Consider the following 23,387-nt stretch of genomic DNA (forward strand, 5'->3'; position numbering starts at 1 on the left):
TTAAGGTATTAATCCTGCACAAGACTGATGTTCATTTAATATCTGTTTTTTGATTTCCTGGTATATGTGGCGTTGTTCTACATCAGAAAACAAAGACCCTGCCTCGTGGAATGCATATTCTAGTTGTAGTAATGAGGAGAGAGCAAGTAAGTAATTATATGTCAAGAGGTAGTAAGTACAACAGAGAAAAAACAAAGAAATAAAAAACAAGAGAGAAAGATAGGGTAGTGCAACAGGGACAGGGACGCCAGGGGGAGAAGGGAGGGAGGGAGGTGACCTACTACCTAGGGTCGTCAGGGAAGGTCTCACTGACAGAAAAAAACACGTGACAGAGAGGCAAAAAGGGAGTAAGGGTGTCAGCCTCGGGGACATCTGGAAGGAAATCATTCCAGACAAAAGGAATAATAATGAAGACACCCAGAGATCAAAGGCAGCTCTGAGAAACTTCGAGGAGGACAGCACTGTATGTGTGTGTGCGCGCACGCATGTATGCAGGCGTGCACACAAGCACATGTTTTGAGGTGGGGGAGGCAAGCAGGAGAAGAGGCAGGTGATGTGTAAGGCTACAGTTGGATAAAACATTCAAAGTTTATTGTAGAAGACTGTTCTTCATGTCTGCGTCTCCACCGGTGTCAGTGGGCCTGGTGGGTGCGGGGGGTAGAGGAGAGAGTCTGACGAATGGAGAGCAGCATGGAGACATATGCACAACCATATGTGTAAAACAGACATACGGAGTTTGCCGTATGACTGGGAACTCAAATCAGGCCTCTCTGACAACCCAGAGGGGTGGGATGGGGTGGGAAGTCGGAGGGAGGTTTAAGAGGGAGGGGACATATGTAGACCTATGACTGATTCGTATTGACGTATGGCAGAAACAACAATATTGCAAAGCAATTATCCTTCAATTAAAAATAAATAAACTATAAAAAAAATTACTGCTGAGGAAATAAAATGCAAAACTGTAATTTGATTTAAATTAATTTTTCATCAACCTTATTTTGCCATCTAAAAAAGGGAATATACAACTGCCTCCTTTGGTGACTTACTCAAACAGTCTTTTTAGGAATGTAAATCAAAGTGTGAAAATGACCTTTCATTTTCCTCTATTATGTATATTTGTGTGTAATAAGAATATCCAAGAATGTAAGGGCTGATATATTTACTTCTGAAAACAATAACCAAATCTTAAATTCTTGGGCAAAGATTTCAATGACATTAATGAGTTGCTAATATATACTGGACTCCCTGTTTCCACTTTCATCCCCATTCTATTTACTCTCATCCAAGAGGTCAGAGAGATCTAGTGCAAATATTATACTTAGTTAACATAGGTTATATCACAGCTGTACTCAAAACAATACCCACAACTCCCCAAATCACTCAAGAGGAAAAAATCAAGGTCCTCACAAAGGCCTAGAAGGACCCTTCACAATCCAGATTCTTGTTCTGGATTTATTGCTCCATTAACAAAACCACCCCAAATCTTAGTTACTAAAAACATTTATTTTGGTCACAAATCTGCGGTTTGGGTGAGTAAACCTCAACTCTGCTGCACGTGCAGTCATCTGTAATAGTCTGAATGCTGGGATCACTGGTCATCTGATAGTCCTCTAGAAGCTGATGCTGGTGGCTGGTGGTGCCTGCTGGCCGAGATCTTTGCTGTAGCTGTAACCAGCATAGTGACTCATGCCTAAGAACGAGTACCCCGACAGAAAGAGCCAGGTGAAAGCTTTACTGATGTTTCTAATCTAACCTAATCCCTTTTCTGCCACATTCTATTTGATGGAAATGAATCATTAAGGGCAATGCATTTCAAGAAATTAGACTCCACCCTTTGATAAAAGAGTGCAAAAGAATCTGCAGACATGTCTGAAGCCACGGGCACTCACCTTACCTCTGAGCTCATCTCCCATCACTGTCCCCTTGCTCATGAAGCTTCTGCCAGGGCTCAGGTGTCCTTGAGCACCCACCTCAGGGTCTTTGCACTGGCTGTGTCCCTGCCTGCCTGGAATGCTCTAGACCACTCCATCCCTCTTCCAAGTCGTGATTTAAATGTCACTTTCTCAGTGAGGCTTTCCTTGCTACTCAACATTCACCATTCCCTTCCCTGATTTATACTTCCTCCTTTGCAATTATTATTACCTAACATACTTTATATTTTGTTTACTTACTTTCTTCTCCCCTATAAGAATAGAAGCTACATGAGAACAGTGTTTTTTATTAGTTCAATTCACTGCTGTATTCTTAGTAACCATAGCAGCACCCAGAATTCAGTAGTAACTCAAAAAACGTTTGTTAAAATAAATAAAGGATTATTTCAAAATAATGAAAAATATAATGTTTCTAACAATGCTACACTGTTTAGACTATTAAACTGTTCTTACAGGAAAATGGAAACATAAACCTGAATAAGTCATCCTTTAAGAATTCATCTTCAAAACTCTTAAGTCACTGACAATAACTTTAATTACAAATAAACTAACCAAATATGTCAAACAAACCAAACTATCAAATAAAATTTTTGAGGAACAACAGTGCTTTTTTAGAACTATTAAAAGTTACCTTCAAAGCACAAAATATGCAGGCATCTCCCTGACAAACATGTCCAGTCAGAACCCGCAAGCTTCTTCGGAATATATCTAATTGCCATAAAACCTAAAAAACAGTAAGATGTGAAGAATGAAATATAGTTACATTTTTCTCACTGTGAATTAAAGACAGATTTAAATATATTTTTGAAACTGCAGGAGGCTAATAACATCTTTTAATCCCTTGTACATAATCAGATATATACAACCACTAAAAATAATAAGTATAAAACTGCTATGTATATGTAGTTCATATAAAAAAGATAGATTTAGGAGCTATTTCTGTTGATTCACAAGTAAAAACTATGAGAGGCATAGAACAAGAAAAAAAAATAACTCCTCTGTTAGGGAATTTATATGAATAGGAAACACGCAGATACTGAATGGAGGACTTGGCAGAGACTTGAAAGAGGAAGTGATTATAATAACTTGGAATGAACTGAAATTTAGGAAGGAAGTATAATTGCACTTAAAAGTCAGGGTGTACCAAATAAGGATCAGTGTGTAGTGGCAAGGAAAAGGGGCAGAGGCCTGTGTGGTCACTGTATAAAGAATGAGAAAGGGAACATATGTATAGTAATGGGGGTACAGCAGAATATGAAGTAGTAGTTAAAGAATAACCTAAATATATTTGCTGCAATTATCTAATCACCATTTACTACTAAAAAACAAAAACAATTAAAAGGACTGTGTTGTTTAAATAAATCAGTCCAATACTTAAAATCATTCTAGAAAAATCTGAAATCCATACAATGAGGATAACTCATAGACTTCTTGTAAGAATGAAATGTGTCTGTAGTATGTGAAGTGTCTAAAGTAGTATCTAGTACACAACTGGCATGCACTGAATTCAAGCTGCTATTTGTTCCTGTAAATATTACAACAATTAAGATCTTCAAGTTTCTCTATACCTTTCAGTTATTTCTTCAAATAATAAAAGTAAGAAAATCTATTCACCATCTCGCATTTCTTCCAACTAAAAAGAAAATTTTCTCTCCAACTAAAAGCAAGTAATTTTAGACGTTTCCAATATTTTTAATTACTCACTAAAAGCCAGAATTTCAGAATTTCTCTTTGATAGTTGTTTTTTAAAGCATAATTAACAGGATGCATTTATATATCACAAATAACACAGTGTTTTGCAAAACACTTGAAAATGTTTAATAACTTTCTTGCACACCATCTTCTATCATACCATAAAATGAACTACACTGAAATTCATTCATTTGTCAAGATGACCGGCCATGACGGCCCAGCAGTGGAAAGAACACAGCACTGTGGTTAATGATACAACCTCTGAAGGGAGAGCTCCTGGATTCCAATTCTGGCTTTACTTTTAACAGCTCTTGGACTGCCTTGAGCAAAATATTTTCTGAAGCTCAGCATTCTTATCACCATAAGGAGGATAAAAGTAGTACCTACCTTTTAGGGTCATTGTAAGAATTAGATTATATTGTACAAACACACAGTAAGAACACAATAAATATTAACTTTTCAACTTTGAAAATTAAAATATTGAATTAAATATTTCAACTTTGTTTTTACCTTCGAGATCTTAAAACCATACCAATGTGTCAGATCTACTTAACTGTACCACTTCCTCATCAAATAAAAGCTTAAAATATTCAGCCAAAAGAGAGTATCTCTATAATCTGCTTAGAAGGCTAACAAACTAAGTCTTTCAAATGTAACTGGAATGTTTTATAGGATTAGCAAAATGTTTAAGTCATACTGGATCCAAACTATAGAAAAAATATTTTATGTGACTTCTCTGAATATCACTTAATATAAAAAGTTTAAAAATGATTTCACAAATCCATACCAAAAATTATCTTCACTATAGTTAACCTTTATTCTAATTCATTTGCAAATGTTGACTATATCATACCACCTGTTTTAAAAAGTTACAGTCTAAGCTAGTTGTTGAACTAGTTTTTAACAATATAATTTTATAATATAAGCATTTTTCTTTTGCATTATTTGCATGTTGCACTTTAACATGGTATCTAAAATTAATGTATTTTGAAAAGATTAATACATATATGCATATGTATTTAATAACATAAATATAAACCTTTTATACTATTTCTTACTTCAAAATAATATAAGAATAAAAACTAAGGGGAAATGGCATATAAATTCATTTTTCTGACTTATGTCTAAAATATTTTAATAATGTCCACTTTTAGTAATTTCTTACAAAACATATTTCACAGTTTATTTCCAGTTTTAAGAAGTACTGAGCAACTGCGAACACAAGCCTGAGTCAGCTGTCCGAGCACCTGACCCATGCACGATGCTCTCATTCATCAAATGAGCTCTTTAAGCAGTACTCCACTTTCTGCTCTCAAGTTTCAGGGGTTGATGGTGGTTTAGTTGCTAAGTCATGTCCAGCTCTTGCAACCCCATGCATTGTAGCCCACCAGGCTCCTCTGTCGATGGGATTTGCCAGGCAAGAATACTGGAGTGGGTTGCCATTTCCTTCTCCAGGGGATCTTCCCCACCTGGGGACTGAACCCAAGTGTCCTGCATTCTAAGCAGTCTCCTGCATCACAGGTGGAGTCTTTACTGCCTGAGCCACCAGGGAAGCCCCTGGAGGGGGAAATAAAGCAACAGAAAGAAAAATATGTGAAAAGTTATTTATTTTCAATAAAATCTTTTAAGGTACATTCTAGGGTCAGTAGAATAACATTCCAATATTCTGAATCTTCCTTACCTTTCCAATGGTCAGAAGAATAAAGGCCCCTATGAAATCTGAAAACGTTGAAAACTATCATATATAAGAAAGGATATTTGTCTAAGGCAGAAAACTGGATTAATACATATTTGCTAATTAAAAGAATCTCAACAAAGACTGAAGCAAAAGGAATTAACTGTAAATTTAACTAAAACAGTGGTGTCCAAATTACAATTCTAAAAAGGTGATTTAAGGCCACAGTGGGAGGTGAAGGGAGTTTGAGAAATGAGGATTAAAAACTCATTCATTCTTATTTTAATCCAAGCAGCTTGTTTTTTTTTGTTTTTTTTTAAATGCTATTTGCAGACGAAACCACCAAGAGGATTCTACTGAATTTCTTAACCAAAATAAGGGTGGGGCAGGATATAGTAACTAATCTAAAAAAAAAAAAAAAAGAAATTTTATGTATTTTAGAAGCATTCTGACTTCACCAAGTGGACATTTAAGCTACAGATGTTTTTATATCCTAATAATGTATCATTTTGTTGAAAAAAATTTCCATTTATTATAAAAACCAAAATGCCCAGTCAAAATATCTACTACTATTAAAAGTGTTATTAAAAAGTCATTCCAGTCAATAATAGTAACTTTATTCTTCATTTACAAGTTAAAGAAGCATTAAGTAAAGAATTTCCTGAAAGGCACTTTTTAAAATTTGACAGGAAATGACCGTCTCACCTGCACAGCACTGTTCAGAAAGCAGTTGTTTTGTCCTGGTTCATTCAACAAGCCTTTGGTAGGGGCCAGGGACAGCATACTCCCAGGCTGATAAGCTTTTCCGAGATTGCCACCAGGTTTCCGTAAGAATTTTACCCATGCCATTTTCAAGCAACTTTGCTTGCATTAAAGCTAAGATGTGTGTACTTATGTGATACTTCTGATGATAAAATGGACGGGGTCTTGAATGGTCCACTTAAATGTGCTCCAGTCTATTACAATAATGTAAGTTTCCAAGTCCATATCTTTCCTGATGCTGTAGTTTTGAGGACTTTGCAGAGTAAAAATAGGATACAAATGCATTAAGGTTCTGAAAAGTAAACATGAAAGCTATTTTAAACAAGGCCTTAGAGATTTAAAAATCTTTGTGCTAAATTTTGTAAGAGTACAATTTAAGATGAAAAAGATTAAAAGATTTTTAAAAAACTGTTAAAAATAACATCGATGAGGAAATCATATTCTTTAAAGCACAAGTCATTTGCCTTGATGGTTTTAAAAACAGATGATACAAAAAGTTATAGAGTTAGCATTTGGTATGATTCCTTTGGTCATCTGTTTTCCTTATGTTTTTTTAATAAGAAAGAAGACTCTTTTCCAGGTGAAGTTATTAAAGGTGACTCCATATTTCATACCAATGTGACCTCAAAGCATATCTACAAGAAAAGAAAAGAAATGTTTAAATAAAAGGCTAATCAAGAAAATTCCTTTTTTTACTCTATGAACACAAATATTGAATACATAAGTAAAAATGTACAATTATAAAAGGATCAGAAAAAAGTTCTTTTCAAATTAAGAAAATGAAAACATAGTTCATCATTTAAATTTTCAAAAAATATCAAGGTGATATTAATCATTAGCTACTTCAAGATTTCAATGGTTGCATGATGGTTTCATAAAGACTATTAGAATTAACTTAGATTTCAGGTAGTCTTTTGAATAATACTAACTTTACTGTCAATACTACTATATATTTTGTTTATTAAAACAAATTAATCTACAGAGACTCTATATGGTCACTTACCCTACACAGAATCATATTTCTCTAAGAATGTCAACAGATTTTATGTAAATTGACATGCATTAAAACTCAGGGGAAACATTAAATTGATAAATCTTAGGGAATTAAATTTCCACACTGTTCATGAACACATGCTCCTGGCTGAAAGGATTTCAAAATGTTCAACTTCTTAATTAAAAACAATCAAGTATTACTAACAAAGTTTAATCAACTGAATTTACTTCTGCATTCATTCATTCAACAAACATTAGACGGAGACAGGTTCTGTGCCAAGCACTAGAACTGACACTATGATGAGAAAAGATAGACCACAATTCAGTGAATAATAAACTGTAGAGTGTACTAGAAGAACTGTGTCCCGAGTGCTAACACAGAAACAATGTAAGCAAAGGGGATGAGAAGTGTATATAATGGGAGATGGTTTGAACTTTTAAACAGGACAGTCACAGAAAGTGTAATTTAGAAGGTTACCTTTACACAAAGATTTGAAGGAGGTGAAGATGCTATCTTGGAAAAGACTTTCCTAGCAGACTGAACAGCATGCCTGGCATACCAGAAGATTGTTAAGAAGCCCAGCGTGGCAGAAGAAGTCAGAACAAAGAGGAGCAGATAAAAAGAGAGGATCCCTGGGAAAGACAGAGCATGGTGGGCCTCAGAAGTCCTGTGTAAGGACTTCTTTCAATCTGAACTCTGGGTGAACGTCACTGAGTTTCACTTCACAGCACAAAAACATGAGAGGACAGAATATCACCGGTCTGTTCAATGCCATTGATCAAATGCCCAATATGATGGCAAAGCACTGAGGAATAAGGAAGAAAAGCAGTCGTCTTCACAGAATTCAGGTCGAGACTTGTTTCCAGTCCCACATATTACTGATCATGTCTTAGATGTTTGGTCTTAGATAAATTCTTGTCATCTGATTCATAGCTTCATCTATAAAATGGGAACAACAATAATAATTGCCCTGCTTAAGATAGGTTAAAAGTTTCAAGAGTTATAAAACACTACATTATGTTAGCTGTTTTCTTCTTTTTAACTCTGTGGATTGTAACTTCTTCTAAAGTGATCTAAATGATCCTGAAAATTTTCGTAGAAATTTTTAATAAATGCAGTCATGATTTTACAATAGGAAGGGAGCACTGTATCAGTAGTAAATTTGTATTTTTAATGGAAGAAACCTTTGAAATGATATTCTCTCAACAACCATATAACTAGGCACCAGGTCTGACTTACCCTGAACAGTTGTAAGATTTATGAAACAATCCCTACCATAATGAGTTCGGTTCTGTGATGGACACAGACACGAACAGATAATTTTAAAAATATTTAGCTGCTGTGCTTGGGCAAAATGTCAAACTAATAGGTCCTTCTGGTTTTCTTCCTCCAATGCAACTCTGTGGAGATTATAAAAAGCAACAAATAGTCTAAGTAGAAACAGGGAAAAACATTAAGTACAATAACTGGCTTATAGACTGGGCGGGAAATAGCATGTTACAGACTGGAAAGATGTTTCTAGTTGTGACCTTTTCCATTCTTCACACTGCTGTAGGCAGAGAATTCCCACCCCACACAATGCAATGAAACAGGAAAGTTCTGTTACCACCCCAGTGCCATTTGGAGGGCAAATGAGATTAAAACATCAGGTAAGCATCAGAGTACAGCCAGTGGTAACAAGTGCAGTCAATGAAGCAGAAGTAGATGCTTTTCCAGGAAGTCCCTTGTTTTTTCTACGATCCAACAAATGTTGGCAATTTGATCTCTGGTTCCTGTGCCTTTTCTAAATCCAGCTTGTACATCTATCTGGAAGTTCTTCATTGATGTACTGTTGAAACCTAGCTTGAAGGATTTTGAGCACTACCTTGCTAGCATGTGAAATGAGCGCAATTGTCCAGTACTCTGAACATTCTTTGGCACTGCCTTTCTTTGGGATTGGAATGAAAATTGATCTTTTCTCGGAGAAAGCGATGGCACCCCGCTCTAGTACTCTTGCCTGGAAAATCCCATGGACGGAGGAGCAGTCCATGGGGTCTCAAAGAGTCGGACACAACTGAGCAACTTCACTTTCACTTTTCACTTTCATGCATTGGAGAGGAAATGGCAACCCACTGAAGTGTTCTTACCTGGAAAATCCCAAGGACGGGGGAGCCTGGTGGGCTGCTGTCTACAGGGTCGCACAGAGTCGGACACAACTGAAGTGACTTAGCAGCAGCAGCAGCAGCAGTCCTGTGGCCACTGCTGAATTTTCCAAAATTTGCTGGCATGTTGACTGAAGCACTTTCACAGCATCATCTTTTGGGATTTGAAATAGCTCAGCTGGAATTCCATCACTTCCACCAGCTTTGTTCATAGTAATGTTTCCTAAGGCCCACTTGACTTCACCCTCCATGATGTCTGACTCTATGTGAGTGTGAGTGATCACACCATCATGACTATCTGGGTCATTAAGACCTTTTTTGTACAGTTCTGTGTATTCTTGCCACCTCATTTTAATCTCTTATATTTTGGTTACGTCCTTGCTATTCCTTTATTGAGACCATCTTTGCATGAAATGTTCCCTTGGTATCTCTTTTCTTGAAGAGATCTCTAGTCTTTCCCATTCTGTTGTTTTCCTCTATTTCTTTGCACTGATCACTGAGGAAGGCTTTCTTATCTCTCCTTGCTATTCCCTGGAACTCTGCATTCAGCTGGGTGTATCGTTCTCCTTTGCCTTTTCTTAGCTATTTGTAAAGCTACCTCAGACAAACACTTTGCCATCCTGTATTTCTTTTTCTTGGGGATGGTTTTGATCACCACCTCCTGTTCAATGTTATGAACACCCTCCATAGTTCTTCAGGCACTCTGCCTACCAGATGTAATCCCTGGAATCTCTTCATCACCTTCACTGTATAATCATAAGGGATTTCATTTAGGTCATATCTGAAAGGGCTAGTGGTTTTCCCTATTTTCTTCAATGTAAGCCTGAATTTTGCAATAAGGAGCTCATGATCTAAGCCACAGTCACAAGCAGCAACAGTTAGAATCCGACATGGAACAATGGACTGGTTCAAATTTGGAAAAGGAGTATGTCAAGGCTGTATATTGTCACCCTGCTTATTTATTCTATCTATAGAGTACATCATGCAAAATGCTGGGCTGGATGACTCACAAGCTGGAATCAAGACTGTCAGGGGAAATATTAACAACCTCAAATATGCAGATGATAGCACTGTAATGACAGAAAAGTGAAGAGGAACTAAAGAATCTCTTGAGGAGGGTGAAAGAGGAGAGTGAAAAAGCTGGCTTGACATTCAACATTCAAAAATGTTAAGATCACGGCATCGGGTCCCACCATTTCATAGCAAATAGATGGGGAAACAATGGAAACAGTGACAGACTTTATTTTCTTGGGCTCCAAAATCACTGTGGATGGTGACTGCAGTCACGAAATTAAAAGACACTTACTCCTTGGAAGGAAAGCTATGACAAACTAGACAGCATATTAAAAAGCACCACTTTGCTGACGAAGGTCCGTATAGTCAAACCTATGGTTTTTTCAGTAGTCATGCATGGATGTGAGAGTTGGACCATAAAGAGGGCTGAGTGCCAAAGAACTGATGCTTTTGAACTGTGGTGCTGGAGAAGACTCTTGAGAGTCCCCTGCACTGCAAAGAGATCAAAACAGTCAATCCGAAAGGAAATCAGTCCTGGGTGTTCACTGGAAGGACTGATGCTGAAGCTGAAGCTCCAATACTTTGGTCACCTGATGCAAAGAACCAACTCACTTGAAAACACCCAGACGCTGGGAAAGACTGAGAACAAGAGGAGAAGGGTTGACAGAGGATGAGATGGTTGGATGGCATCACTGACTCAACAGATATGAGTTTGAGCAAACTCCAAGAGATAGTGAAGGGCAGGGAAGCCTGGCATGCTGCAGTTCATTAGGTCGCAAAGAAGCAGATATCACCTAGCAACTCAACAACAAGTGCAGACACCTTCAAGTCCCCTGCATGTTCCATCCTCTACCCCGACAATCTACCAGTGTGTCAAAAGAACAATATGCCACTGGAAAATTAATAAGATTTATTCTAGGAATTCAAATGTAATTCTCTATTTATTCTTTCAATAAATATTGGGGAAGTTGTGCAGAAAAGAGCTAACACAGCAATATTTACAGCAGCTGAAAGGTGGAAAAACAACCCATATATTTGACTGAAGAATAAATAAAATATGGTGTATGTGTGTATATGAATATGTGTGTACACACACAACAGAATATATTATTTAGCCATAAAAAGAAATGAAGTACTTAAACATGTTACAACATAAACACCAAAAACATGTTGATAAGTGAAAGTCAAAGAAGACCACACACTGTAAGATTTCATTCATCCAAAATGTCCAAAAGAGAGGCCTCTAGAGACAAATAGTAGATAAGTGGTTGCTTACACTGGAGACATGAGGGCTATGGAGAACAAGAGAAGACAGGGCTAGAAATTGATAGCTAAAGGATTTTCAGATTTTTCTCCTTCCAGTTTTCTTGAGACATAAGCACTGTATAAGTTTAAGGTGTATAGCACAAAGATTTGACTTAATACACGATGAAGTGATGATCACAATAAGTTCAGTGAAACATCCATCATCAAATATAGATACAGAATTGAAGAAGTAGGAAAAAATATTTTCCTTGTGATGAGAATTCTTAGGATTGACTCTAAGAACTTTCATATAACAAATAGCAGTGTTAATTATAATCATCACGTTGTATATTACATTCCTAGTTCTTATTTATCTTATAACTAGGAGGCATAACCTGTACCTTTTGACAACCTGCATCCAGTTTACCCACTTCCCCAAGCCCCCACTTCTGGTAACCACAATCTGCCCTTTTTCTATGAGTTTATTTGTATGTTTTTGAAGTATAACTGACCTATAACATTATGTTAGCTCCTGTTACACAATATAGTAATTTGGCACTTCTACACATTTCAAGAAAAAAAAAAAGTTACAATATGTCACCTTATAAAAATATTACATAGTTATTGACTATATTTCCCACACTGTACATTTCATACCCATGACTGGTTTATTTTGCAAATGGAAGATTATACCTCTTAAGCTCCCTCACACACTTCCTTCTTCTCAGCAACCTCCATCCTTGGGCAACCACTTGTTTACTCTCTATATTCATAATTCTGTCTCTATTTTGCTATGTATAATTGTTTTGTTTTCTAGATTCCACATATAAATGAAATCACACAGTATTTGGTTTTTTATATGTGATTTATTTCAGTTAATGCAATACTCTTTAAGGTCAGTGTAAGTTGTCACAATTGGCAAACTTCATTTTTTATGGGTGAATAATATTCCACTGTATGTATATAAATACATGCAGCACGTCTTCTTTATCCATTCACCTACTGATGGGCACCTGGGTTGCTTCCATATCTTGGCTGTGGTAAATAATGCTGCAATAAACACAGGGGTGCACACATCTTTTCAAAATAGTGTTTTTGCTTTCTTCTGATAAATACTCAGGAGTGCAATTACTGGATCATATGACAGCTCTTTTCTATTTTTTTCTTTGGCAGTCCTACTTTTAATTTCTTGAGAAGTTTCCATATTACTTTCCACAGTGGCTGACCAATTTATATCTCCACCAATGGTGCACAACAGTTCCCTTTTCTCCACATCCTAGCCAACACTTGTTACCTGTTGTCTTTGTTTTGGCTGAGCTGGGTCTTAGTTGTGGCTCTTCATTGAGACATGCAGGATCATGGACGCACATGGGATCTCATTCCTTGACAAGGATCAAAACTAGGCTCCCTGAATTGGGAGTGCGGAATCTTAGTCGCTAGACTACCAAGGAAGCCCCTGTCGTTTTTTTTAAATGACAGCCATTCTGACAGGTATGAGGTGATATTTCATTGTGTTTCTGACTTGCATTTCCTTGATGATTAGTGATGCTGAGCATCTTTTCACGTGCCTGTTGGCAATCTATCTTCTTTGAAAAAATGTCTATGCAGATCCTCTGCCCAACTTTTAATCAGCTTGTGTTTCTTCTGATATTGTGCTGTATGAGTTCCTTGTATATTTTGGGTATTAACCCTTTATCAGATACATTACTAACAAATACCTTCTCCCATTCAGCAGGGAGCCTTTTCCTTCTGTTGACAGTTTCCTTTGTATTCTTGCTTCCTTTGTTATAGATCAACTGTGGGTTCACTTATGAGCTCTCTATTCTGTTCCACTGATCTATATATCTGTTTTCCTGCCGTATTATATTCTTTTGGTGACTGTAGCTGTGTAATATAGTTTGAAGTAACGGCACATGACATGCCAAGCTTTACTCTTCTTTCTCAAAATTGTTTCAGCTACTCAGTGTCTTTTTTCCATACAAATTGTAGAATTATTTGGCCTTAGTCCTGTGAAAAATGCCACTGGTATTTTGATACAGCTTGCACTGAATCTGAAGACTGTCTTGGGAAGTAGGATCATTTTAATAATATTAATTATTCCAATCCATGAACACAGTATATCTTTCCATCTGTTTGTGTTGTCTTCAGTTTCTTTAATCAGTGTCATAATTGTCTAGTGATCAAACAGGAGATGGCAAGAGTGAACGTTAAATTTTAGGAATCAACGAACTAAAATGGACTAGAATGGGTGAATTTAACTCAGAGGACCATTATATCTACTACTGTGGGCAAGAATCCCTAAGAAGAAATGCAGTAGCCATCACAGTCAACAAAGGAGTTCGAAATGCAGTACTTGGATGCAATCTCAAAATCCAAAGAATGATCTCTGTTCCTTTCTAATGCAAACCATTCAATATTACAGTAATCCAAGTCTATGCCCCAACCAGTAATGCTGAAGAAGCTGAAGTTGAATGGTTCTATGAAGACCTACAAGACCTTCTAGAATTAACACCCAAAAAAGATGTCCTTTTCATGATAGGGAACTGGAATGCAAAAGCAGGAAGTCAAGAAAACACCTGGAGTAATAGGCAAATTTGGCCTGGAATACAGAATGAAGCAGGAAAAAGGCTATTAATAGAGTTCTGCCAAGAAAATGCATTGGTCATAGCAAACACCCTCTTCCAACAACAAAAAGACAAATCTACACATGGACACCACCAGATGGTCAACACCAAAATCACACTGATTATATTCGTTGCAGCCGAAGATGCAGAAGTTCTATACAGTCAGCAAAAACAAGACGGGAAAGTGACTGTGGCTGAGATCATGAACTCCTTATTGCCAAATGCAGACTTAAATTGAAAAAGTAGGGAAAACCACTAGACCTTTCAGGTATGCCCTAAATCAAATCCCTAACGATTATATAGTGGAAATGAGAAATAGATTTAAGGGACTAGATCTGATAGACAGAGTGCCTGATGAACTATAAACAGAGGTTTGTGACACTGTGCAGAAGACAGGGATCAAGACCATCCCCAAGAAAAAGAAATGCAAAAGAGCAAAATGGCTGTCTGAGGAGGCCTTACAAATAGCTGTGAAAAGAAGGGAAGCAAAAAGCAAAGGAGAAAAGGAAAGATATACTCATTTGAATGCAGCATTCCAAAGAACAGCAAGGGGAGATGAGAAAGCCTTCCTCAGTGATCAGTGCAAAGAAATAGAGGAAAACAACAGAATTGGAAAGACTAGAGATCTCTTCAAGAAAATTAGAGATACCAAGGGAACATTTCATGCAAAGATGGGCTCAATAAAGGACAGGAATGGTATGGACCTAACAGAAGCAGAAGAGATTAAAATGAGGTGGCAACAATACACAGAACTGTACAAAAAAGATCTTCATGACCCAGATAATCATGATGGTGTGATCACTCACCTAGAGCCAGACATCCTGGAATGGGAAGTCAAGTGGGCCTTAGGAAGCATCACTACGAACAAAGCTAGTAGAGGTGATGGAATTCCAGCTGAGCTATTTCAAATCCTGAAAGATGATGATGTGAAAGTGCTCCCTTCAATATGCCAGCAAATTTGGAAAACTCAGCAGTGATCACAGGACGGGAAAAGGTCAGTTTTCATTCCAATCCCAAAGAAAGGCAATGCCGAAGAATGCTCAAACTACTGCACAACTGCACTCATCTCACACACTAGCAAAGTAATCCTCAAAATTCTCCAAGCCAGGCTTCAGCAATACGTGAACCGTGAACTTCCAGATGTTCAAGCTGGTTTTAGAGAAGGCAGAGAAACCAGAGATCAAATTGCCAACATTAGATGGATCATTGAAAAAGCAAGAGAGTTCCAGAAAAACATCTACTTCTGCTTTATTGACTATGCCAAAGCCTTTGACTGTGTGGATCACAACAAACTGTGGAAAATTCTTTAAGAGATGGGAATACAAGACCACCTGACCTGCCTGTTGAGAAATCTGTATGCAGGTCAGGAAGCAACAGTTAGAACTGGACATGGAACAACAGACTGGTTCCAAATCAGGAAAGGAGTACGTCAAGGCTGTATATTGTTTTACAATATACAGCTTATTTAACTTATATAGAGAGTACATCATGAGAAAAGCTGGGGTGGATGAAGCACAAGCTGGAATCAAGATTGCCGGGAGAAATATCAATAACCTCAGATATGCAGATAACACCACCCTTATGGCAGAAAGTGAAGAAGAACTAAAGAGCCTCTTGATGAAAGTGATAGAGGAGATTGAAAAAGTTGGCTTAAAGCTCAACATTCAGAAAACTAAGATCGTGGCACCCGGTCCAATCACTTCATGGCAAATAGATGGAGAAACTGTGGAAACAGTGGCAGACTTTATTTTTTTGGGCTTCAAAATCACTGTAGATGGTGACTGCAGCCATGAAAGTAAAAGACTCATGCTCCTTCGAGGGAAAGTTATAACTAACCTAGACAGCATATTAAAAAGCAGAGACATTAATTTGCCAACAAAGGTCCATCTAGTCAAGGCTATGGTTTTTCCAGTAGTCATGTATGGATGTGAGAGTTGGACTATAAAGAAAGCTGAGCGTCAAAGAATTGATGCTTTTGAGATGTGGTGTTGGAGAAGACTCTTGAGATTCCCTTGGACTGCAAGGAGATCCAACCAGTCCATCCTAAAGGAAATCAGTCCTGAACATTCATTGGAAGGACTGTTGTTGAAGTGGAAACTCCAATACTTTGGCCACCTAATGGGAAGAGCTGACTCATCTAAAAAGACCCTAATGCTGGGAAAGATTGAAGGCAGGAGAAGAAGGGGACAACAGAGGATGAGATGGTCAGATGGCATCACTGACTCAATGGACATGAGTTTGAGTAAACTCTGGGAGTTAGTGATGGACAGCGAGGCCTGGCATGCTACAGTCCATGGGGTCGCAAAGAGTCAGACATGACTTAGTGACTAAACAGCAACAGGTCTTTTAGCTCCACAGTTAGATCTTTTTCTAAGTTTGTATTCTTTTTAATGCAATTGTAAATTCTAACCACCAATGATTTGATTAGGCTACAAGATTAGTCTCAGTAAATAGTCGCTGAAATTGGACTCATTATAGCTGTTACAGAGCTTCCCTTGTGGCTCAGACGGTAAAGCATCTTCCTACAATGCAGGAGACCCAGGTTCGATCCCTGGGTTGGGAAGATCCGCTGGAAAAGGAAATGGCAACCCACTCCAGTACTCTTGCCTGGAAAATCCCATGGACAGAGGAGCCTGGAAGGCTATAGTCCATGGGGTCACAAATAGTTGGAGATGACTCAGCGATTTCACTTCACAGCTATTATGGTTGAACTGTGCTCTGCCCCCCGCCCGCCCCCCCCACCCAGTATTTTGAAGTCCTAGCCTCTAGTACCTGTGAAGATGATCTCATTTGGAAATAGGGTTTTTACAGATGAGATTAGATTATGATAAGATCATTAGGATGGGGTCTAATCAAAAAGACTAGCAGAAGTCATTAGAAGAAGAGACAGAGACAGATGGAATATCATGTGAAGATGACAAGCAGACCTTAGAATGATACAGCTACAAGGAAAAGAACACCAAGAATTGACAGCTACCACCAGAAACTAGAAAGTGGCAAGGGAGGATTCTGTACAGAGCCCTAGAAAGGAACCAATCCTCCTAACACCTTGATTTTGGACTTCTAGCCTCCAGAACCGTGAGAGAACAATTCTATTGCTTTAAGCTGTCTGGTTTGTGGTTCTTTGTGATAGCAGCCCTAGGAAACTAACATAATAGCTGATAAAGCCTTAGAGACTCCTTTGTTCTTTTAAGTATATTTTTTTTTATTATAAAATAGTATCTTTTTATACATAGATATCTAAAATATACATAAATATTGCAAACAGAAAATTAGACATACAATCTCATAGAAGGAGAGAATCATTGTTAATAAAGCTACTGAAATACATTCTTAATAGTACCCTGGCCTAGCCATCAAACTCTAAAGTGAAATTTCATTTTAACATCTTTTCACTAATAAGCAATATAGCTAACTAAGGGACACACTGAAGACTCTTCAGTGATATGTTACAACCGTCCACCTTACTAGTAAAACTATTTAAAACTTTATTTTAGATAGTTAGATAGCAAGCTATCTATAAGTATATAGATACATATACCTATACATAGCTAAGTGTGCATGCTAAGTCACTTCAGTCATGTCCAACTCTGCAACCCCATGGACTGCAGACCACCAGACTTCTCCATCCATGCAGATTCTCCAGGCAAGAATACTGACTGGAGTGGGTTGCCATCCCCTCCTCCAAGGGATCTTCCCATGTGTAGGTAGATAGCAAGTTAAAGCAAAGAAAGAAGAAAAAAACTCATTCATTATAGGGCTCCTTTTTATAAAGTTGAAGGATTATAGTAAGAAAGATAATAGAAGAAGAGATGTCTTTTGATATAGAAAACCACTGTCACTCTACAAATGGAGGAACTGGAGAAGACGATACTAGAAAATTTATTAAACACAAAATAAAATTAAAGTAATAAGGACAAACTATACTACCACTACCCCAAAAAGCAAATTTTAAATAACTTTCAATGTTTTGTATCTTTTTGCTTAACTTCTTTATGTCCAATAAAGAACTGTGCTTTCTTTATTCTGGCTATTACTAATCACTCGTTTCCAATGATAACTAATCAGAGAAAAACAAGAGTGCATGTGTATCCAGAATACAGAGTATGAACATGAAAGACAATGGCTTATGGCAATCTGCTTTAAGACATGATCTTCACAAGAAAAGTATGCCAAGGCAGGTATCACCTAACATTCCTTTGCCTTGACAAAGTCCCAAACTGAACTCCTGCTTTACCTCTATCTTCTTTCCCATCTTAATTGATGGTAACTTCATCATTTTAGTCACTCAGAAGAAATAATCTTGGTATCATCTTTGACGCCTCTTTCTTGAATATCTCAGACAGAATGTGCCCAATTCTTACCACCTCCATTTCTACTATTCTGGACTTCAACATCATCAGATTTTTCCAGGATTGCCAGATAATGTCCTAATTGTCTCCTTGCTTCTATGATTAGCTGTTACAGTCTATTTCCAAGATTAGACATAAAACTTCTAAAATTAAATGATAAAGCCATCCCTCTGATCAAAAATTTTGAATGGCTCCTTATTACATTCAGATTAAAAACCAAAAGTCTTTACAATGGCCTGCAAAGCTTATACCACCTGCTAAAAGTAAAGACACTTTTTTCTAAACTCACACCACTTCTGAGCCCAGATGTGTGGGTTTTTACACAATAAGCAATTCTCTAATTCTCAAAAGACACTACAATTTAACTCGATTTGACACTACTGGAGTTAGTGTCAGATTCCACAAGCCAACGGCTCAGTCCCACTAGACTGACTTCCCATTTCAGACACCAACCACCAGTCCCAAGTAATCATTTGTATTTCTGATCAACCACCAGTAAGTTAGGGGTTCCCTCCAACCTCTGCCCAGGATTTAATTAATTTGCTGGCAAGGCTCTGGAAAACAGCTTACTTGAGTGGATTTCAAGTTCATTATAAAAGGATACAACTCACGAACAGTCTGATAGAAGAGCTGCACAGGGCAAAGAATGTGGGACGGGGCAGGGAGCTTCCACACCCTCTCAAGAGCACCATCCTCCCAACACCTCTACATGTTCACCAACCCAAAAGGTCTCCAAACCACTTCAGTTAGGATTTTTTAATGGAGGCTTCATTGTGTAGGCATGCTTGATTAAATATTTGGCCACTGGTGATTGGCTCAACCTCCACCTCTCCCCTCTCTGGAAGTGTGTGTATGTGTATGGTGAGGAGAGGGGGTGGAGGGCTGAAAATGTCAGTCCTCTAATCACATGGTTGGTTTCGTGGCAATCAGTTCTCACCGTGCGGCTAGCACCCAGTCACCAACACACGTTTATCTCAACCATAGCCATCTCAACACACATTTATCACCTTGTAGATTCCAAGAATTTTTGGAGCTGTGTGCCAGGAAACAGGCAGAGACCAAATATACATTTCTTATTATGTAACACCGGCCCATCTTCTCCCTAACTACTTTCCCTTTACGTTCTCCGTTTTCAACTTTATGGGCCTCCTCGTTACTCCTGAACAAAACACGCAAACTCCTGCTCTAAAGCCTTGACACTCTATTCCTCTGCCTGGAATACACTTCCTCTTGATACCCACGTGACTTCTTCCTGGCTCACTTCATGATTGCTGTGCTCAAAAATCACCTTCTAATTGAGGCTTATACTCAAAGTTGCAACCCACTCCATATTCCCAACTCCCCCTGTCCTGCTCTACTTTCTCTCTTCCCCTTGGCTTTCTTCACCAACTGAGATAGCATACAATTGACTTATTGTTTTTACCACTGTTTATCATTGTTTCTCCTCCCAATCCTCTAAGAATATAAACTCAATTCCAAGCAACTAGAACAATACAAAGTACATGGTAGGCAGTCATTAAATACTTACTGAATGAAACTCAGGAAACAAAATGAAACCTCTATTAACAAACCCTATGAAATCAACAAGGAGACCTAGGCATTAAAGGTATAGGACAATTTCCCACCACTTAGCAGCTAGGTTAGTGTCAGTAGTATACAGACAAGGAGGTAAGACTATTTCAGGCCTATACAGCAGTACCTTTTAAGAGGAAACATCTTCTAGGGTTCAAACAGACTGCATCTAAAAACAGGGAGGGCCAAGATTTTACTGTGCAGGGTGAGAAGTTTAGAAGAAGATAAAGCACAAAGTACCTGGTTAACAAAGAATGCCCTGATGGGTTCTTGCCAAGGATGGAATTCATGTTCTGATACTGACCTCATGATTTCCAATTATTCTACCTCTGAAAAACTTCCACGAACACAGCATATTACTCAACTACTCAATCATTAAAAGCAAATGAATTCCATTATCTATAATTATAATCTATATTAAAAAGTTCATAGAATTATTGTAAGAATCACAAACCATGTCTAAACTAATAAATGCCCAAAATATGGCAGGCACTCAGTAAAAATGCAAGCTAATTATAATAACAGCAAAAACATAATCTTTGATATAAAATGATTTTTAACAATATAAAAAACACATTTGAAGAAAAAGTAAAAGCTGTATTGATAGTTTACACCCCATTTTGTTATTCCTCCACTTCTTTAAACTGACGTATCAATCTTGACTAAAGACTTAATCCAGATTAGTGGCACCGGATAAACTGTACAATGAATTATTAACTTCCAAATTTAAAAATCTATTAATAAGTCATTCTTAGAAAATAAGCACTTTTATAGAGCTATCCTACTTTAAGAAAACTTAAAATATGAAAACTTCTAATTACAAAAAAAAGTTTGGGAATGCTTCACAAGTGGATTCACCACAGTATTATTTTAAACATTCATTTACTAACTGAGCTAGAGAAAGAGAAATGAGTTACAATGTTGGAAGGCAATGCATCAGAAATAAAGTGAAAGCAATTCTGAAATAATGTAACAGAGATTTAATTTAGAAGAATTCAATCTATGTACAACTCAGAAAAATTCAAAACTTCCTTAATGACAATTTTAATTCATAAATAACATGACAACCATGCAGCCATAAACAATAACTAGCAACTTTTCTGAGGTAACTCAAGTAAAATAAAAGTTCTTCAACCATATGCAATGGCTTGTAGCACGTTGGGGTATGTCACTGAACACCTTTGATGGCAGCCTATGGACCCCTTAGGATAATGTTTGTAAAAACATAAAATATAATTCATGGGATTACAACTAAAAAAGGATGAAAAAAATGTGTAAGATTCCCACGAAAACCAGTTACATTAAAATTCAGTTCTAATCATAGACCACAATTTTAATCATGAGTCCTCAGTTAATAAAAGAACTGCTGATAGAGGATATGGATTAACTTGGAAAAGCAAAGAAGAAATACTTTTGCCTAAATATTCTATACATGTAGTATTCCTAGTATTTAAAAAAATAACTTGCCAAGATTAGGATATTATATAATTATTTAAAATTTAAATAACTTTTGAAAGTTTTTATCTCTAGTAGAACATTTCTTGTTCCTACTGTGTGCATATACTATAATGCAAAATAACAGTTCCAGCAGGAAAATAACTTGTGATTTGACTACTGAATGTGTACATTACCTTAAAACAGAATTTTCATTTTTGAAATCTTTGTCTGGCTAAAAAAAACTTCTAAATCATTATTCCCAAAATATCCTGGTACTGCATAGTTTAAAATAAACATTTGACACTAAAGAATGGAAAAGATCTTGAATCACAGTCTTTACTAAAATCGTAAGCTTTTTGATTTTTTTTTTAATTTATTTTTATTATTATTATTATTTTTTTCCAGTGGGTTTTGTCATACATTGATATGAATCAGCCATGGATTTACATGGATTCCCAATCCCGATCCCCCCTCCCACCTCCCTCTCCACCCGATTCCTCTGGGTCTTCCCAGTGCACCAGGCTGGAGCACTAGCTTTTTGATTTTTTAAGAAAAAGAATAAACTAGGTGAAAAATGGTGCCCGTACACCATTAAAATAGCTGTCTTTGAAAAAAACCACTTTTTTGTATCTTCTAAAGAAAATATTAATAAATGACTATTAATGTCAAGTTACAAGAACTATACAAATCTACCTACATTTATAAAAACATTGTTTTAGTTAATAGTGAAAATGAAAGATCTGTTCTTGGTTGCTTATTTTTCACACTGTAGGAAAAAACACACATAACTAGTGAGTTGAGTAGAATAAATCACTTTCATGTTTTATCACTAGTAATTGTGAACCTAAACAAACTGTACAGTGAGTTCATTTTAAAAACTAATAAAATTTAAAATAAAAACAAAAACCTTTTTTTTCAGAGCATAACTAACTCCTTCCTACAGTGTGCTTGTCTATTTGAAATTATGACAACGGCAGATAAATCATACATTATTTTGCAATGTTTCTTTTGTTTTTATTTCTCTTTGCCTCGATCATCATCATGGAACCAAAAAGAACAGAACATTACACTAACAAGAAGTATTTAATATTAACTTAGCCAAAAGTTCATTTCAATCTGAATTTTGTTAGGAATTTTTCCGTCTTTTAAATGCTGAGAATTACGAACGCTTTTCTTTAAAGAACATTACTAAAAGTGAATCACAGACCCTAATCACAAAGAACCTCCTAAATTTAAACATCCCTCAGAAATAGCCTTGAAAACTCACTGGAAAAAAATACATATTTTCTTCCAGATAAGGAAACATTTGGCAAACTCTTATCTAACAACGCCTTGCAGTACATTTGCAAGCAATAATGAGGCTTCGCACTGATGGAGAAAACCTTGGAGGGGAGTAACAAAACCTCAGAGCACGCTCAGACTGCAGGCTTTAGAAACCCTCTCTGCTACACCTGTGCAAGTACTTCCTGTTCTCCAAAGATATTTAAAAGTTGGTAAACGTCCCGTTGGTGAAAGAAATGGCAACCCACTCCAGTATTCTTGCCTGGAAAATCTCATGGACAGAGGAGCCTGGTGGACTACAGTCCACGGGGTCGCAAAGAGTCGGACACGACTGGGCACACACCAGACCAGAAATGTCCCCTAACTCGCCATTTAGAAGCTAAACATTAACTTCATAAATTACTACTACTAAATCACTAAATTATTACTACTACCACTCAGAAATCAACAGTCCGAAGAGTCTCATGAATCATCTCTTCTCCAAACAGAGCAACAAAACCCCTTTAAAAAGCTGCTGCTCGAGAGGCAGTGGCTTGGAAAGAGAGGGGAAGGCGCCAAGTAAGCATAATATTCATAATTCCAAAGCACTAAGCGACCCAGCAGGATCCCAGGTTCCGCCTCTGGCCAACCTTCAAACACAGCAGCAACGAACAACCACAGCCCAGTA

The 23,387-nt window shown here is 37.2% G+C and overlaps 1 protein-coding gene and 1 long non-coding RNA gene across 2 annotated transcripts in view; one reads left to right on the top strand and one right to left on the bottom strand.

The window, feature by feature from the left end:
* Window positions 1-23,387, bottom strand: part of USP53 (ubiquitin specific peptidase 53) — a 53,937-nt gene that overhangs the window by 30,148 nt on the left and 402 nt on the right. The window contains exons 2-3 of the mRNA XM_061164122.1: window positions 6,004-6,695; window positions 2,563-2,655 (exon numbers count right to left, since the gene is read on the bottom strand). Of these exons, the coding sequence (XP_061020105.1) occupies window positions 2,563-2,655; window positions 6,004-6,147 (237 nt within the window). The 5' untranslated portion in view covers window positions 6,148-6,695. The remainder of the gene's footprint in view (window positions 1-2,562; window positions 2,656-6,003; window positions 6,696-23,387) is intronic.
* Window positions 17,773-23,387, top strand: part of LOC133071613 (uncharacterized) — a 352,151-nt gene continuing 346,536 nt past the window's right edge. Inside the window, exon 1 of the long non-coding RNA XR_009696472.1 lies at window positions 17,773-23,384. This is a non-coding gene — a long non-coding RNA (uncharacterized LOC133071613). The remainder of the gene's footprint in view (window positions 23,385-23,387) is intronic.

The sequence above is a fragment of the Dama dama genome, chromosome 17, assembly GCF_033118175.1.
Source record: "Dama dama isolate Ldn47 chromosome 17, ASM3311817v1, whole genome shotgun sequence".
Taxonomy (NCBI): Eukaryota; Metazoa; Chordata; class Mammalia; order Artiodactyla; family Cervidae; genus Dama; species Dama dama.